Raw genomic sequence first — 20,296 nt, 5'->3', positions numbered from 1 at the left:
ACAAATGACTGTTTTTAGCCAGTGTTTGTACTGACCCTAACTTCTACTTTTTCACTTTCTTGGTTATTCACTGAACATTGTTCTTTAACATTGTTCTTTTAGAATTATAATTGCATACAGTATTCTATTAGTTTCATGTGTACACAACATAGTGATTTGACATTTGTGTGATTGCAAACTGATCACTACCATAAGTCTAGCTACCATCTGCTACCATACAAAATTCATATGGTGTTACTGTCTGTAGATCCCACACCATATATTACACTTATAACTATAAGTTTGTACCTCTTAATCTCCATCACCCACTTCTGTCCACACTCACCCAGCAGCCACCACTCTGTTCTCTGTATCTATGAACCTGGGTTGTGTTCTGTTTTTTAGATTCCACATAGATAGGAGATCCTGCAGTATTTCTTTCTCTATTGGACTTATCTCACTTAGCATAATGCCTTCATGGTCCATCCATGTTGACTCAGTGGCCAGCTGTCATTTTTCTTTATGACTAAATTATTTCATTGTATATATATATATGTATATACATATATATATACACACACACATATACACACATATATAATCTCCCATATATGTATCATGATATATACATAATGCACACACAGATACACACCATATGTTTCTCTAACCATTCATCTGTCAGTGGATATTGAAGTTGGTACTGTATCTTGGCTATTGTAAATAACGCTGCAGTGAATGTAGAGATGCTGATATGTTTCCCAGTCAGTGTCTCTATTTTCTCAGAGTGGATACCCAGGTGTGGAATTGCTGGGTCCCAAGGCAGTTCTGTTTCCCATGTTTGAGGAACCTCCATAGCATTTTCCAAAGTGCTTGTCCCAGGGTACATTCCCTCCAGCAGTACATGACAGTTCCCCTTTCTTCACATCCACTCCAACATTCATTATTTCTTGTCTTTTTGGTTTTTTTTTTTTTTTTTTTTTTTATTTATTTATGATATGATAGTCACACAGAGAGAGAGAGAGAGGCAGAGACACAGGCAGAGGGAGAAGCAGGCTCCATGCACCGGGAGCCTGACGTGGGATTCGATCCCGGGTCTCCAGGATCGTGCCCTGGGCCAAAGGCAGGCGCTAAACGGCTGCGCCACCCAGGGATCCCTTTCTTGTCTTTTTGATACGAGCAGATGTGAAATAGCTGTTGTGGTTTTGATTTGCATTTCTTGATGATAAGTAATATTGGGCATCTTTTCATGTGTCAATCATTTGTGTGTCGTCTTCGGAAAAATGTCTATTTAGGTCCTCTGCCTAATTTTAAATCAAATTGTTTGGTTTCTGGTGTTGAGCTTTATGAATTCTCTCTTGGTTTTGGATGTCAACCCCTTATCAGAGATGAGGGTTACAAATAACTTACCCATTCAGTAAGTTCCTTTTCATTTTGTTGATGGTTTTCTTCATTGTGCAAAAGCTTTTTAGTTTGATGTAGTCTCATTTATTTTTTGCCAGATTCAGAAAACCTCACTAAGGCCAGTGTCAAGGAGCTTACCACTTGTTTTCTGGTAGTTTCATGTTTTCAGATTTTATACTGAGGTCTTTAATCCATTTTGAGTTACTTTTTGTGTGCAGGATAAGATAGTGATCATTCATCATTTCATTGATGTATAATTTTCCAACACCATTTACTGAGGAGGCTGCCCTCTCTCCATTCTGTATTCTCCCTCTCTCATCGTAAATAATTCATCATATGTGCATGCCTGTATTCCTGGCCTTGCCACTCTGTTCCATTGATCTGTAAACCCGTTCGTGCCAGTACCATTACTGATGGGTTACTACAGCTTTATGATATGGTTCCAAATCAAGGTGCATGAAACCTGCAGCTTTATTCTTCTTTTCAAGATTGCTTTAGCTATTCTGGGTCATTTGTGGTTCCATACAAATTTTAGGAGTCTTTGTTCTACTTCTGTGAAAATTGCCATTGAAGGTTTTGTTTTGTTTTGTTTTGTTTTTTTAGTTTTTTGGTGATTTTTATTTTTTATAAATTTATTTTTTTATAAATTTATTTTTTATTGGAGTTCAATTTGCCAACATATAGAATAACACCCAGTGCTCATCTCATCAAGTGCCCAACTCAGTGCCCGTCACCCAGTCACCCTGACCCGCCGCCCACCTCTCTTTCTACCACCCCTAGTTCGTTTCCCAGAGTTAGGAGTCTCTCCTGGTCTGTCTCCCTTTCTGATATTTCCCACTCATTTCTTCTCCTTTCCCCTTTATTCCTTTTCATTATCTTTTATGTTCCCCAAATGAATATAATTTTGTCCTTCTCCAGTTGACTTATTTCACTCAGCATAATACGTTTCATCCACGTCAAAGCAAATTGTGGGTATTTGTTATTTCTAATGGCTGAGGAATATTCCATTGTATACATAGGCCACATCTTCTTTATCCATTCATCTTTCGATGGACACCGAGGCTCCTTCCACAGTTTGGCTATTGTGGCCATTGCTGCTAGAAACATCGGGGTGCAGGTGTCCCGGCGTTTCATTGCATCTGTAACTTTGGGGTAAATCCCCAGCAGTGCAATTGCTGGGTCGTAGGGCAGATCTATTTTTAACTCTTTGAGGAACCTCCACACAGTTTTCCAGAGTGGCTGCACCAGTTCACATTCCCACCAACGGTGCAAGAGGGTTCCCCTTTCTCCACATCCTCTCCAACATTTGTGGTTTCCTGCCTTGTTAATTTTCCCCATTCTCACTGGCGTGAGGTGGTATCTCATTGTGGTTTTGATTTGTATTTCCCTGATGGCAAGTGATGTGGAGCTTTTTCTCATGTGCTTGTTGGCCATGTCTGTGTCTTCCTCTGTGAGATTTCTGTTCATGTCTTTTGCCCATTTCATGATTGGCTTGTTTATTTCTTTGCTGTTGAGTTTAATACGCTCTTTATAGATCTTGGATACTAGCCCTTTATCTGATACGTCATTTGCAAATATCTTCTCCCATTCTGTAGGTTGTCTTTTAGTTTTGTTGACTGTATCCTTTGCTGTGCAAAAGCTTCTTATCTTGATGAAGTCCCAATAGTTCATTTTTGCTTTTGTTTCTTTTGCCTTCACAGATGTATCTTGCAGAAGTTACTGTGGCTGAGTTCAAAAAGGGTGTTGCCTGTGTTCTCCTCTAGGATTTTGATGGAATCTTGTCTCACATTTAGATCTTTCATCCATTTTGAGTTCATCTTTGTGTATGGTGCAAGAGAGTGGTCTAGTTTCATTCTTCTGCATGTGGATGTCCAATTTTCCCAGCACCATTTATTGAAGAGACTGTCTTTTTTCCAGTGGATAGTCTTTCCTCCTTTGTCGAATGTTAGTTGACCATAGAGTTGAGGGTCCACTACTGGATTCTCTATTCTGTTCCATTGATCTATGTGTCTGTTTTTGTGCGAGCACCACACTGTCTTGATGACCACAGCTTTGTAGTACAACCTGAAATCTGGCATTGTGATGCCCCCGGTTCTGGTTTTCTCTTTTAATATTCCCCTGGCTATTTGGGGTCTTTTCTGATTCCACACAAATCTTAAGATGATTTGTTCCAACTCTCTGAAGGAAGTCCATGGTATTTTGATAGGGATTGCATTAAATGTGTAAATTGCCCTGGGTAACATTGACATTTTCGCAATATTAATTCTTCCAATCCATGAGCATGGAATGTTTTTACATCTCTGTGTCTTCCTCAATTTCTTTCAGAAGTGTTCTGTAGTTTTTAGGGTATAGATCCTTTACCTCTTTGGTTAGGTTTATTCTTAGGTATCTTTGCTTTTGGGTGCCATTGTAAATGGGATTGACTCCTTAATTTCTCTTTCTTCAGTCTCATTGTTAGTGTAGAAATGCCACTGGCTTCTGGGTATTGATTTTGTATCCTGCCACACTGCCAAATTGCTATATGAGTTCTAGGAAAAGCAGTTCTGAGGGGGATATACATCACAATACAAGCATCCATCCAAAAACTGGAAAGAACTCAAATACAAAAGCTAACCTTGCACCTAAAGGAGCTAGAGAAAAAACAGCATATAGATCCTACACCCAGCAGAAGAAGAGAGTTAATAATGATTCGAGCAGAACTCAATGATATAGAGACCAGAAGAACTGTGGAACAGATCAACAAAACCAGGAGTTGGTTCTCTGAAAGAATTAATAAGATAGATAATCATTAGCCAGCCTTATTAAAAAGAAGAGAGAAAAGACTCAAATTAATAAAATCATGAATGAGAAAGGAGAGATTACTACCAACACCAAGGAAATACAAATGATTTTAAAAACCTATTATGAGCAGCTATATGTCAATAAATTAGGCAATCAAGAAGAAATGGACGCATTTCTGGAAAACCACAAACTACCAAAACTGGAACAGGAAGAAATAGAAAACCTGAACAGGCCAATAACCAGGGAGGAAATTGAAGCAGTCATCAAAAACCTCCCAAGACATAAAAGTCCAGGGCCAGATGGCTTCCCTGGGCAATTCTATCAAACGTTTAAAGACGAAACCATACCTATTCTACTAAAGCTGTTTGGAAAGATAGAAAGAGATGGAGTACTTCCAAAGTCGTTCTATGAGGCCAGCATCACCTTAATTCCAAAACCAGACAAAGACCCCACCAAAAAGGAGAATTATAGACCAATATCCCTGATGAACATGGATGCAAAAATTCTCAACAAGATACTAGCCAATAGGATCCAACAATACATTAAGAAGATTATTCACCAAGTGGGATTTTTCCTTGGGATGCAAAGCTGGTTCAACATCATAAAACAATCAGTGTGATTCATCATATCAGCAAGAGAAAAAACAAGCACCATATGATCCTCTCAATAGATGCAGAGAAAGCATTTAACAAAATACAGCATCCATTCCTGATCAAAACTCTTCAGAGTGTAGGGAAAAAGGGAATATTCCTCAACATCTTAAAAGCCATCTACGAAAAGCCCACAGCAAATATAATTCTCTATGGGGAAGCCCGGGGAGCCTTTCCCCTAAGATCAGGAACAAGACAGGGATGTCCACTCTCACCACTGCTATTCAACATACTACTAGAAGTCCTAGCCTCAGCAACCAGGTAACAAAAATAAATAAAAGGCATTCAAATTGGCAAAGAAGAAGTCAAACTCTCCCTCTTTGCAGATGACATGATACTCTACATAAAAAAAAAAACAAAAGACTCCACCCCAAGATTGAAGTTTTTAATAGAGATTGCATTCAATCTGTAGATTGTTTTGGGTGGTGTGGACATTTTAACAATATTTGTTAGAGAATGTCTTTCCATTTCCTTGTGTTGTCTTCAGTTCTTTTCATCAGTTCCATTTTCTGTGAATAGTATTTCATCTCCTTAATTTACTTACTTTTAGGTATTATATTCTTTTGGTTTCAATTATAATCTCTCTCTCTGATGTTGCATTATTTGTGTATAGAAGCACTTCAGATTTATACATGTTGATAACTGCATTATGCTACTTTATTGAACTCATGTAGCAGATATAACAGATTTTTTTGTTGCTAATTCTCTAGTTTTCCACATATAGTGTCATGTCATCATCAAATAGTGACACTTTTACTACTTTCTGATTTGGATACATTTTTTTTCCTAATTGCTGTGGCTAGGTCTTCCTTCCAATGCTGTGTTGAATAAAAGTGGTAAGAGGGAAAATGAAACTTTGTCTTGGTTCTGTTCTCAGAGGAAAAGCTTTCATTTTTTCATCAAGTGTGATGTTAGCTGTAGAGCTGTCATATATGGGCTTTATTATGTTGACATATGTTTCCTTTATATCCATTCTTGTGAAAGTTTTTTTTTAATCAGATATAGATGTTGAATCTTACCAAATACTACTTCTACATCTATTGAGATGATCATAGGATTTTTAACTTTCATTTAGTGAAGTGATGTACCACATTGATTTGCAGATGTTGAATCATTATTGCATTCCTTGGATAAACCCCACTTTATCATGATTTCTCATCTTTTTAATGTATTATTGGATTTGGTTTGTTAATATTTTTATTGAGGATTTTTACATCTATGTTTTATTAGTGATATTGACCTGTAATTTTTTTGTAGCATTCTTATCTGCTTTTAGTATCACGGTAAAGCTGGCTTCACAAAGTGTGTTAAAAGCCTTCACTTCAGTTTTTTTGAAGGATTTGAGAACGATAATTATTAAATCCTCTTTGAATGCTACCTACAGATTTTTCCTTTGAGATTATTACTCTCAAGTTTTTTGTTACTAATTAGTGTCATCTTTTTTTCAGTTTAAAGAAAATTTTTAACATTTATTGTATGGCTAATTTAATGATGAACTTCTTAGCTTGTGCTATCTAGGAAACTCCTCTCCTGTCATTCAGCTCTTAAGAATAACCTTTCTGGACAGATTAGTCTTAGTTGGAAGTTTATTTTCCTTTCAGCACTCCGTGTATGTCATGCCACTCTCATCTGCCCCTGAGGTTTCTACAGAAAAGTTGTGATATCCTTTTAGCTGCAAGGTTTCCCTTCTGTGTGACCGGTTGTTTCTCTCACTGCTTTTAGGGTTCTCTCTTTATCCTTGACTATTACCATTTTGATTATAGTATGTGTTGGTGTAGATATCTTTGGTTTCATCTTATTTGGAACTCACTGGCTTTCCTGGACCTGGACGTCTGTTTCCTTGCCCAGATTAGGGAAGTTTTCATCTATTTTTTCAAATAAGTTTTTGCCTCTTTATCTCTCTCTTCTGCTTTTGAGAACCCTATAATACATATGTGCATTTGTCTGTTTGATGTTGGCCTCTAGATCCTTTAAGATATATTCACTTCTTTTAATTCTTTTTCTTTTTGTTGCTCTGTCTGGGAGGATTCTATTGCTTTGTCTTCCAGCTCAATGATCTGTTCTTTTACTTTATCCAGTCAGCTGTTAAATCTCTGTAGTATATTTCTAGTGCAATTATTGTATTCTTCGTCTCTGTGACTTGACTTGGGTTTGGTACTTTCATATATATATATGAATATATATAATATATTTTTTAAGATTCCATTTGCACATTTTCTATCATATATATTTCTATCATATATATATATATCTCATTATATATATATATATATATATATTTATCTCTTTGTTGATGTTCTCATTGTGTTCATCCTTTTCCAGAGTTCAGTGTCATCCTTATGACCATTACTTTGAACTCTTTATCACCTATAGACTAGCTTTGTTTCATTAAGGTCTTTTTCTGAAGTTTTGTCTTGTTCTTTCATTTGGAACATATTTCTCAAATTTCTCAGTGTACTCATTTTAGCTGATTGTGTGTTTTTCTCTGTACTAGGTAAAACAGCTTCCTCTCCCATTCTTAAAGGAGTAGTCTGATGTAGGAGATGATTCATGGGTCCCAAGTGCACGGTACCCTGTGGGCACCATGGCCTGTGCTCTAGGGGAATTTGTGGGCTTCATGCACTCCTCAACTGTGTTGGAGCCTGGCTGCAGTGTGATGGGGGTGGGACACTTGCCCAACTATTGATCAGCCAAGGCCAAGGGGTGGGGAGTAACAAGAGAAGCATGTTCTCCCAGCTGCTGTGATGTGGCTGTCTTGGGGATGGAATGGTGGGGAGCTTGACTGGCTGTTGGATATGTGGCCCTCGTACCTGAGGCAGACCACTCATCCTGTCACTGTTGTGCAGCTGCAGCACAGTGGGGTGGGGCCTAGCAGGTTAGAGAATGATTGACAGGATCACGCCTGTTGAGTGCAAGCATTAGCAAGGTAGGATGAGATTGCAAAAATGATACCTACCATGGCTTCTATCCCTGGTAAGAGTCCCAACAGGTTTCTGTCTTTCCAGTAGTCAATTTAAGATTAGTAAGCCAGTATCCTTCACCAGTGGTCTAGTTAACTTTCCAAAATGCTGATTTTGTACTTGGTCTGGGGGAATGAGTATATGTGTGAGTTCTTTAAGAGCAGGTCCTCTGTTCCATGTAGTTCTGTTTCTCCTGCTCATACTCTTCATTGCTTTTCAAAGCCCAACATTATCAGGGCTGTGTCCTTGCCACAAAAACCCAAGGGTTGGGGGGCCTGATTGGTAGGGCAAAGCCCTCATTTGTCTGCAGAAATTTCCAGATTATTGAGAATCCTCCTGACTGTGGGTTATCATTCTGGGGTGGGATTTTTAGCAAGGGCATGTCTGCCTCTCCCACCTATCTCAATGCAGCTCTCTTAACCATTTTGAGAGGCACTCTTCATCAGGTGTTCATGACTTTTTCCAAGGAAATTATTCCATATATAGCCATAGATCTGTTGTATCTATGGGGCAAGGTGAGTTCTGGATTTTCCTATACTGCCATCTTGAAATAGTCCCTTCTAAAGTTGTTTTAGTAAAAATCCTTTTTCAGTTTTTACAGCTTTAGTGAAGTTAGTTGACATTCAATGAACTGCACATATTTAGATTGTATGATTTGATAAAGCTTTACATATGTATGCACCTGTTAGAGTTTCACATCAAGGTAGTGAACATTTCTATCACCCCCAGAAGTTTTCTGTAACACTGTAATCTCTTCCTCCTACCCCATGCAACTACTCATCTCTTTTGTCATTGCAGATTAGTATGCAGTTTTCTAGAGTTTTTATAAAAGGATTATACAATTAAGTACTGGCCTCTGGATTGTCAGTCAACATAATTACTATAAGAGTTGGTCTGTTGTGTGTATCAGGAGATTATTCCATTTTCTTGTTGAATAGTAATCCACTGTGTGGCTATACCACCATTTGCTTACTCATTTGCTCACTGAAGGACATTTATATTGTTTCCAGTTTGAGGCTTTACTGAAATTAAGCAGCTGTGGCCATTTGCACATTTTCTATCTTTGTATGAGCATGTTTTGTTTCTCTTGGTCTGGTACTTAGGAGTATAATGGGTGGATGATACAACAGGTACATATTTTTTAATTGTCAAACTGTTTTCAAATGTATATAATAAATTGAAAGAAGCAGATAAAAGTATTAGAAGACATGAAGTCTTATATATTTGTGTGTATGGATGTGTATATATAAGAATGTATTTAACCAAAGTTATATATGAAACTATGTATTACTCATAATTTAATGTTCAGCCTCTTATCTCAGTATTTGAAACTGGTATATTTGCTAGTCCTACTGAAATTTAAACATCCTTTGATGATAGGGAGATTCATTCTTGTTTTGCTTAAATTGCATGAGTGAGATCTGAGATTTTAATTTTAGGCTTTTAATATATTGCTTTGAAAAATGATGTTCTTAACATGTGGGAGTGGACGGTGCATTTCACTTTTGATCTTGAGTGAAATCTCATCTCACAGATCACAGCTTGCTTTTGTGTGTGAGAGGCATAAATATTTTTTAGAAGATTTTATTTATTTACTTATGAGAAACAGAGAGGAGAAAGAGAGAGGTGGAGACACAGACAGAGGGAGAAGCAGGCTCCATGCAGGGAGCCTGACGTGGGACTCGATCTTGGTTCTCCAGGATCACGCCCTGGGCTGAAGGTGGCACTAGACTGCTGAGCCACCGGGGCTGAGAGAGAGAGGCATAAATATTTTTATTGAAAGATATGAGAGATGTAGAAGAGGTTTCCCCCTCCCCTTTGGAAGCATAAACTTTTGGATATTCTTCTATATCCCACTTTTACATGTTAGTATATTGCTTCCTTTATGCAGTGTGTGGGAAGATGAATATGGTTTGTTTCATCCTGGTACATTAGATAACACCGGGAAGCACATGGTTCTGGTGGGAGCGTGAAGATGGTTTAGGGGTAGGGCTCCCAAGTGACTGTTGAAAAAGGACATGATATTTGAGCTGAAGTTAAAAAATAATATTATCTAATGAAGTTTTTTAAGATTTTACTTATTTGAGAGAGAGTTGGGAGGGGAGGGGCAGAGAGAGAGAGAGAATCTCAAGCAGACTCCACACCCAATGCAGAGCCCATCACGGAGCTCAATCTGACAACCCTGATATCATGACCTGAGCCCAAATCAAGAGTCAGATGCTTAACCGAGTAAGCCACCAAGGCGCCCCTCTTTTTATTTCAAATATACACAAATAGAAAAATATATAGCATGAATATAATATATATGAAAATATAAGTTAACTTCATGTTTTGGTAAATTATTATATTGCCTGAGAAAATGATTTAGCTTTTTTTTCCTTTGCATTCTTCATTCATTTAACTGCCTTTCCTTGTTTTCTTGGGATAGCTAGATCGTTGTGTGAAATGTTGAATAAAAGTAATGATAGTCAACATTCTTATCTTGCTCTGATTTTGAAGGGATTTTAAAGGCCTTTTAACATTTGATTAGTGATTTTAATATTTGCCACATTTTGTAGTTAGCATTTATAAGGTTGCATTAGTCTGCTTGGGCTATTGTAACAAAACAGATCTTTCCTGACTTACAATGGGGTTATATCTCGATGAACCCATCATAAATTGAAAATATTGTAAGTGGAAATGCATTTAATACACCTAATCTCCTAAACCTTGTAACTTACCTTGCTGACCTTACATGTGCTCAGAACACTTATATGAACTTACAGTTGGGCAAGATCATTTAACACAAAGCCAAGTTTATAATAAAGTGTGGAATATGTCACATAATTATTGAATACTATAATGAATGCACAAAACATAATGGTTGTAAGTGCTTCGGTTGTTTACCTTGGTACATGCAGGGCTGCCACTCAGCATCATGAGGGAGTGTGGATGTGTACCCGTAGCCAGGGAAAGACCAGACAGAATTTGATAAGTGGTTTCTACTTTTGCAACACTGCAAAGTTGAAACATGTGAAGTAGAGCTGTTATAAGCTCGGGGCCACCCCTACCACAGACTGGATGGCTTGAACAACAGACTTATTTTTCCATAGCCATGGAGATTGGGAGTCTGAGATCCAGGGGGCCAGTGTATTCAGTTTCTGGTGAGGACTTTCCTTCCAGCTTTGTAGGTGGGAGGTGGACACATGTGGGTTTTCCTGTGTATCTGCAGACAGGCTGAGGGCATGTAAGAGCTCTCCGAGGTATCTTCTCCTTCCTCCCTCTGAGGCCTAGCTCCCAATACGGTCATGTTGGGGATGAGCTTCACTGTGAATTCTGGGGGGTTGCAGACATTCCATTCATAACACAGATTAAATAAATTATCTGTAATTCTTGATGATTCACTTAGTCCTTGCTGCACAGCAAACCACCCAAAATTTTGTGACTTGAAATAGTGATATGATTTATTTTATTTTATTGTTTTATAATTCTGAGGATTGACCGGGTTATTTCTTTTTGTTTTCATCTTTGGTTTCAAACATGAGGCTGCCTTCAGTTGGAGAGTTGAGGGGGCCAAAGGGCCCCTAGATGGCCTTGGTCATGTGTGCGGGTGACCCTGGCTATTGGCTGGGGTGACTTGTTCTCAGCAGAAGCTCACATGCTGTTCCAGGTTCCAAGGGCAGGAATGGCTAATTCTCAGAGTGTAAGCTTTGACAGTTGCACATCACTATAGCACGTTCTTTTAGGCAATGCACGTCACCAGATGAGCCTAGCTTTGAAGTGATGGAGAAACAGATATCTCATGGTTGAGAGGAGAGCAGTACTGCATTGCAAAGGGAGGTGCTTAAGGGAGGCATGATTTATGGAAGGCGTTTGTAACAGTCTTACACATCTTTGCTAGTTTTGCTGTGGGTAGTTTCTGCCCTACGACCCAGCAATTGCACTGTTGGGGATTTACCCCAAAGATACAAATGCAATGAAACGCCGGGACACCTGCACCCCGATGTTTATAGCAGCAATGGCCACGATAGCCAAACTGTGGAAGGAGCCTCGGTGTCCAACAAAAGATGAGTGGATAAAGAAGATGTGGTTTATGTATACAATGGAATATTACTCAGCTATTAGAAATGACAAATACCCACATTTGCTTCAACGTGGATGGAACTGGAGGGTATTATGCTGAGTGAAGTAAGTCAGTCGGAGAAGGACAAACATTATATGTTCTCATTCATTTGGGGAATATAAATAATAGTGAAAGGGAATATAAGGGAAGGGAGAAGAAATGTGTGGGAAATATCAGAAAGGGAGTCAGAACGTAAAGACTGCTAACTCTGGGAAACGAACTAGGGGTGGTAGAAGGGGAGGAGGGCGGGGGGTGGGAGTGAATGGGTGACGGGCACTGGGGGTTATTCTGTATGTTAGTAAATTGAACACCAATAAAAAAGTTTGTCAAAAATGTATTGGTGAATTTCACTGACCATGTTTTTTCCCAGCATTAAGGTTATTATATATTTTTTCTCTAATCTGTTTATGTGGTGAATTATATTTCCTATGTGTAAACCACACATTCAAAATTATCATGTATATCGTTTTTAGAGGTTGATTGATATTTATTTGTGTCTGTGTTCAGGAGTAAGACTGATCTCTGAATGTCTCTTATTTCTGTAATAATGTTTTTACTTGCCTCTGTTACTTGATTTGAGGAATGCTGCCTAGTTTTCTAGCCCCTGAAGGGTAGTATATGATTTGAATTGCTGTTTGAGGAATGTTAGAACATTTATGTGAACAGTTGGTATCTAGGGTTTGCTTTAAGATGGTATTTTTAACTTACTTAATTTTTTAAACTATAGCCCCAATATAGTTTTGTTAGTTTTTTTCTCGAGACTATGTTATTAGTTTATATATTCCTCGGAATTTCTATTTACCAAATTTGTAACTTCTTATCACATGGAACTATTAAAAACAAACTCATGATGTTCTTAATCTCACCCAGTCTAGTCAGAAATCTCATAGTTTTATTAGTCTTTTCAGTAAACTGACTTGAAGTTTTTTATTTGCTGTTTTGTATCAGTTTTTTTTAACTGTTTCTTTTTTTTAGATTGTATTTATTTATTTGAGAGAGAGAGAGAAAGAGAGAGCAGGAACAGGGGAAGGAGCAGGGGCAGAGGGAGAAGCAGACTCTACCTGCTGAATGTGTGTAGGACTCGATTTCATGACCCCAGGATCATGACCTGAGCTGAAGGCAGAGAGGCTTCACCGAATGAACCACCCAGATGCCCTCTTTTTTCTTCTTCTTTTTTTTTAAAGATTTATTTATTGATTTATTTATTTATTTATTTATTTATTTATTTATTTGAGAGCACGAGGGAGAGAGTGAACACACGTGTGCAAGCATGAGTGAGGGAGGGACAGCAGAAGGGGGACTCTCTCTCCTTCAGGCTCCACGCCCAGTGCAGAGTCAGAGGTGACATTTGAGATCATGATCTGAGCAGAAAACAGTCGGTTGTTTAAGTGACTGAGCCACCCAGGCACCTACAAATGTTTTTCTCCTATTTACTTCCACCTACATTCCCAACTTCGTAATTTAAGTTTTAAACACTGCTTCTTTTTGAACATAAGTGTTTACTGCTCTAATTTTCCTGCAGAATCTCATTCACTCCAGTTTCATGGTTTTGATATATAGATTTTTCACAATCATGATGTTTCCAGGAGATCACAGTGTCACCCTGAAGCCATGGCGGGCCAAAGCATGTGTCTCTAGTCTTTTCCTATGGATTTCCAGACCCTAACTTTGGAATTATGAACCTTACCATTGCACTCAAATGAGTGTCATTTTACAAAATCACTGAACAATATTCTTCACACGTGTCAAGGGTATGAAAATCTTCCCTTGACTCTCACTGTTTTGGGTGAGACTATGGATAAATAACAAATATAATGTAGTAGTCTCTGGAAACAGGAAAATGACATATGTGGGAAAACTGGAAGAATTTAAATAAGGCTTGTAGTAGCTTAATTAGTAGTATTACTAACTGACAACTGCTGTGATTATAAGATTTAACCTAGGGGAAGCAGGGCAAAGTGTATAATGAGAACTCTCTGTAGTGTTTTTATCACTTGTCCATTAATCTGAAAGTAGTTCAAGATAAAAAGTAAATTAACAAGGTATAGGCCCTTTGAGTAGGCAGATGTCCCAGAGCAGGGGCTGGCTTCAGAACACGTGTGGGTGTAGATTAGCCCTGCCTCCTTGACCTGTGTGGAGATGCTGAATCAAGATATTGTATATATGAAACTAGTAGAATGCTGCATGTGAACCATATTGGAATTAAAATAAAAAATGTAATAATAAAAAATAAAGATTACCCTTAATTTTCCTGGCACTTCAATCATAAATTTTAAAGATTGTTTATTGATGATGATGATATTTATTTATTTATTTTATTTATTCACGAGAAAGAGACAGAGACAGAGACACAGGCAGAAGGAGAAGCAGGCTCCATGCAGGTAGCCTGACGTGGGACTCGATCCCAAGTCTCCAGGATCACACCCTGGGCTGAAGGCAGTGCTAAACCGCTGAGCCACCCGGGCTGCCCTGATGATGATATTTAACCATAATTTTTAAATGTACAGTTATAGAATTTTCTCCAGATGTCCACCATATTTCCTGAGACAAATGTGTAATTTATTTCATTTTCTCATCTGTAAATTGGGACTGTTTATTTTCAAAACGTATATTCCTTCTCATTCCAAGAGGGATTACACCAGTGGTGACTTAAAAATATAAGTACTCTATCAGTGTAAAATCAGTAGTCGACGAAATCAGCCAAAGAGAAAAATGAGGAAAGGAAAAGAAAACTAGGGAAACAGTTTATGCCAAAAGAAGACAAAACAGTCAACAGAATTCATGCTCTAAAGTTCTATAAAGTTGGGGCACCTGGGAGGTTCCATCGGTGAAGTGTCTGCCTTCTGCTCAGGTCATGATCCTGGGGTCCTGGGACTGAGTCCCTCATCGGGCTCCCTGCTCAGGGGAGAGTCTGTTCTCCCTCCCCTCTACTCATGCTCTCATTCTCTTTCTCTCTCCCTTTCTCTCAAATAAGTAAAATCCTTAAAAATAAAGTTCTATGAAGTCAATATTGTTAGATCAGAAAGTCCTCTGTGTGCTTCATACTATCCAAAGGAAAATTCAGTTCACTCTCAGATTTAGTGCCTTATAATAAACACAATCAGTGCTCAGGAGAAGCCTAGGTATTCCTCAGATGCCTTTCATTGTTCAGGAAGGAGGACTGGTGGAGTGGGAGCACCAGCGTCTTCCATAACTTGCCCCGGAGCACGCCGGTTGCATAATGCAAGCTGTCTAGTATGGATAGAACATGGAAGAAATAACACAGATGTGTTGTTCATGGAAATTCTCATCTTTCTACATCATTTAAAAAAAGCACTATTAAAAAATTAAAATTAAAATTAAAAATTAAAAAAGTACTATTGAATAAGTAGTTTTTAATTGGCTTAAAATACAAATCATGGAAAGATATTTTATTACCTGTGCTTTGTAAAAAAAAGATACATATGTAAGATTTTGTAAGAACAAAAAATGGTCCATCATTTTAAATTATAGTTTTGTCCTCATTGTAAAAATATTTTATTATATATTTGAACTCCTTTTTTATTGAAGATTATAGTATATTATGATGTTATTAAGGAGAGCAAACCTCACCTATTATTTTTGCAGGACAGAAAACATTACCTTTTTGGACTAGTAAATATTTTTATTTATTTATTTTTTTTTTCTTTTTTTTTTTCTAGTAAATATTTTTAAAATGGTTTTTTACATCATCTAAAAATTTTTTTGAAACTTTTTTCCTTTAGACATCGCTTTGCATTCTTATTTGTTTTCTGTCATGTTTGATAAATTTAAACACAAATAAGTGATAGCAGATGTTACCAGAGTTAAAATAGCACTTCTTCTGACTACCAACTAGTGATGTTTTGTGTTGTAGCAAAGCTGATAAATTAGGTGTTGTTGTAAGGTTCAGCTAGAGCAAATGAAAATAATTTATCAGAAAAACAAAGGAAATGAAACACTGAATCACTACGAGTTTTCCAAGATGAGAGAATCAATCAAAAGCTCCAGAAGTAACTTGAGTTTTACAGCATGATTGTGGATGTTTAACAATTGAGTAGTAGATTCATTTTGAAAGATTTATGGCCCTTATTTTGTCACAAACTTTACTAATACAAGGATCCAACAAAATATGAAATATAGCCCAATCTATTAAAAATGGAGAAACAATTTACATCTTTCAAAAAATAAAACAGAAATTTAGTCAACATGCTGCAAAGGTTGATGTTTAAAATACTAGCTTAGAAAAAAAATAAAAATAAAATAAAATAAAATACTAGCTTAGGAAAACATATGCCTGTTGTTGTGGGTTTATTTTATGTCAGGTAAGCGAGGAAAGCACACTTTTAATCTTGTGCTGAAATGTGCATGAAGGTCAGTGAGTGGGGACCTTACTGGTTTGTACGCATCACAGTATCTGCATCTAGTTAGCGTCCTTGCTTCCAGCTGCCTGGTTCTTGGCAGGTGATTAACAATGAGTTACCATTGTTGTAGTGGAAATCACTAAGGACCTCCTAAGAAGACAGATGCGAGCAGAAGGGTCTGGGCAGGCAGAATGAAGAAGAAGGAACACTCTGTGTTGGGAGTTATTGTTACCTTACCTCATTTTCACCAGCCGGCCCACACATGGTTCATTTGTCTGAAGTATAGACAGAACATTTATATGACAACTAAAATTAATACAGAGCCTTAAACCTGAGATTTATGATAATTTGTGCCAAAAAATAATGACTTAAAATTGTCTCTTACTATTTTATGTGCTTTGGTATGCTGTGTACTATCTTTCTTACCACTTATTTTTAGAAAAAAATATCTTTAATTAATTAGCATTTGGAAATTACAAGGTTTACATCAAACCAAAAAAATATTTTGGGTTTCAGACATGAGCAAACAGACACTTAGAAATCATTAATAATAGATAATTAGAACTTTCTGGCTAAAGAAGCTGCTTCTCAAATAAGAGGCATTGTAACGTAATTTTTATAACGGCTTCTCACTTTTAAGTTCTTTTATTTTTTAACTGCTTAAGTAAATCAGTTAAATGTTAAGCCAATTGAAGAGATAATGGGACTAAAACTTTTTGATATTTGGCCTTTATTTTTATAAAATGTAGCTATTTTTGTATCCTTACTATTTCTCTCTGTTCATTTTTTGCTACTTATTTTTTCCAGGTTATTTCACAGTTGAGGATCTTGGGCAGATCGGCAACAGCTGGTTGTAAATTTGACAGAGAAATCTGGTCTAATGAACTGTCCCCTGTCCTCAATCTCTGGAAGAAACTAAACCAGGTTAGTACTGAAATATCATCCCAATGGTTTCCACTTTTTCCTCCCTATCCTTTTTTTCCCCCCACCTTATCACCAAATTGTCCCTGTTGGTAAAACCTTGCATTGATCTGTCGGTAGTGTGTACCAGTTTCCTGGCCGGAGGAAGACAGGAAGCAGGTGGCCAGTGTAATTGTTGTACCCTGGTGCACTTGCTATGTGTTTACTGTGCTCATGCTTGCCTTCTCCCTCCCCTTCGTGCAAAGTCAGCAACTACTATAACAGGTGATAGTTTTCAAAGGACTCTTCATCAGCTGGAAATGGGCTTGGTTTTGTATTGTAGAGTAGTAATGCTGTTGGTTACAGAGCAGTTGCTTGCTCACTAGGCAAAGGCATGAGCTTATTGTGATTCCTATTCCTAGTGAATGGGGTTTTTTTCCTCTGGAATTAAAAAATAACCACGCATTTCATCCATTTAGTAATATTATAAAAATGCCTATATATCAGGTCTAAAATAAGGGAAGTCAAGTAAAGCTAATTTCAGAACCAAGGAAAAAGGTTAAAGTCCTCTAAAAACTCAAAGTCCTCAGACCTTACAGTATTGTAATTTTGAGTTATTATGACATCTCAACAACTGGTGATTGTCAGTGGTCTCAAAAAGCAACAATCCAAGCTAATTGAATCACCGTTTTTATTCCAATCATCACTGATAAGGCTTGATACAGTCTGCCTGAGGAGAAATTAGGTGTGGAAAATACTGCCTCCGCTGGCACCTTAAGCCATACTCCTCCACCCCCCCACTGCCCGAGATACATGTAAGCGCTCTGTTCGAGTTCCTGACACGATCCAGCTTTTGTACCAGTTCATTGCGGAGTTACTATTCTTACACCTCTTACATCCTATTCTTACACCCTCTGTTCTTAAACCAACTTTTATTTTTCTTTAAATTAACAACCAAATTTATACACATTTGATTTTCTCATTTAGCAGTTAGTTTTTTATCTCAGCGTGTGGTGGTGCACTCCTTGTCAAGACTCCATTTCAGCCTGTAACAGTTTCCAGCCTGATTTCCTTCTTTATTGGCTATTTTGAATTTTCTGTTGATTATTCAGGTTCGTGCAGTCCTTAAAATATGTACACATATGCAAACACGTATGTATCCAATGTATGCATATTATATCATATTATGATATAGCTATTCTGAGATTAACAATATAAAATTATTCTCAAAGGCTTCACTTAGAGCATAAAATAAAATAATTGGAACTACTATGTTTATCCCTTACTGAATTGCGAAAGTATTGTAAAAGTAATCCTACTTATTGCAAAGATCTTATCTTACATTTTAGAGACATAATCGTGGTATCTGCTGGAGCCTTATTTTCTTCCCCTTGAAGTATAAGTCAACTTGTTTGGCTCAGTTTTCAAGTTTGAGTAAGATTGAAGTTTACTGCATGATTTTGTCACCTTACTGTCTTTCTCGGTCTCGAACTCTGAATTTGCGCCGGTCACATTTTTATCTCACCTTTCATCTGGCCGTAAGATATAGCTGTGTGCATTGCACAGGGAATCCAGTCCTATGATCTTGTAGCATGAGAAGGAAAAAAGCATTGTTTACTGTTTTAGATTCTCAGAGGGGTCTGCCAGAGAAAATGGATGAACAAGAGAAAATCATACAAATGTATTGAATACAAGTTTTGTGTGACACGGGAGCCTTCATACAGAAATGAAGACCCAAGGAAGTGGTTGCACCTGAGCATTTTTTTTTTTTTTTGCCAGGTTTGATGAAGAGTGGTGACAAAATAGTACAGAAGGGTTACTGTACTATTTCCGGTGAGCCCGGAATAGTAAACTGGGAGAAATTGGCAAGCCTGTTGTGTGAATAGCTGTAAATGTTGGCTCTTAACGCCATGCAACATTTTCTGGAACATGCTGTTCACTTCCTTCATGACTTCATTCCTGTGGGGTCCCCAGCTTTCATTTCTGCCCCTGCTCACCCTTTGCTGACATGTACACACACTGTGCTTGTAACTGGAGGGTTTTCACTTTGGACACAGAGAGCACCACAGAAGTGACTTCACAGGTCTGTGTTAATTTTTTACCTTTTAAGACCCAACCCAATATTAGAAATTCAAATTAATTCTGTTTCCCAAACCCTCATTTTTCTCTTTTAGGATGTAGGAATAGTCTGTTAATAGCCATCTCATGTTGGATCCACGGTCCCATCCTCCACATAGGGAAAAGGTGGAGCGTGGAGCTCAGTGTAGGGGCAGAAGCACACGATAAAGTCTTTCATGCTGAAGTAATTTATTTTAGGGTCAGCACCGTGGGGAGAAGTGACATTGTTAGGCTCACTAGACTCTTCAAATGAGATTTCATCCAGGAAGGCTACATGGTGGGGAGGAAACCAGGGGTCTGACTGGAAAGAAAGCTCCCCAGTAAGGGTGAGATGTTGCCCCTGGTTAAGTTGTAGGGCCACCTGGCATGTGGCTGCCTTGGCATTTACGGTTCCGACAGGGACAGATGGGTCCTCGGGTTAAACCTGGCAGTTCACCCAGCACTCTCCTCTTATCTGTTTGCATCACATACTTAGCTTTGTGAAAATGAATTTGATTGCTTTGTAATAAAATAAAATGCCTCTTTGTGGTCTCAGACTGGCTGTCTGTCTCTGTACTGACTTCTTTATACCACATGCCCTGGTTTTGTACAGCATGGACTCGCTGGGTCTTTCTCTTTGTTTGCTTCATAATGTGCTACTCACTCTTGAACTTCTCTATCTGCGTATCTGCTCTTGGGGTTCCCTTTGCATAGATTCACCTTGTTCCCTGTTCAGTTGGATAACTTTTTTTTTTTTTTTTTTTTTAGAAATCTAACTAGTCTAACATAAATACCACTGATCTCTCTACTTTTGCAGAGCTATGCCTTGCAAACACTGTGCTAATTAAGATGAGTAAACTATCATCATGTCCTTAAACTCAAAAAAAAAAAATTAACACAGGGATTCACAAAAATGATGCATCTAAGAAAGGATGGCTTTAGCTGTTTCCATCATTCATTTATTACATGAGCCACTCTTTAGTAATCTGAAAAATTTCCTGGTTTTGCAATTTCATAGTTATTTTTTTAAACAGAGCAGCATAGAAATTAAATAATTTTCTAATC

General features: G+C 37.8%; 1 protein-coding gene across 1 annotated transcript in view; it reads left to right on the top strand.

Annotated features, from left to right (window-relative positions):
- The window catches only part of DYNC2H1 (dynein cytoplasmic 2 heavy chain 1), a 339,893-nt gene that overhangs the window by 211,742 nt on the left and 107,855 nt on the right, over positions 1–20,296 (top strand). Inside the window, 1 exon segment of the mRNA XM_025465708.3 lies at positions 17,042–17,158. Coding sequence (XP_025321493.3) covers positions 17,042–17,158 — 117 coding nt within the window.

The sequence above is a fragment of the Canis lupus genome, chromosome 5, assembly GCF_003254725.2.
Source record: "Canis lupus dingo isolate Sandy chromosome 5, ASM325472v2, whole genome shotgun sequence".
In the NCBI taxonomy this organism is placed as follows: domain Eukaryota; kingdom Metazoa; phylum Chordata; class Mammalia; order Carnivora; family Canidae; genus Canis; species Canis lupus.
Note: the sequence above shows the minus strand (reverse complement) of the source record. Positions and strands in the feature narration are given on the sequence as shown.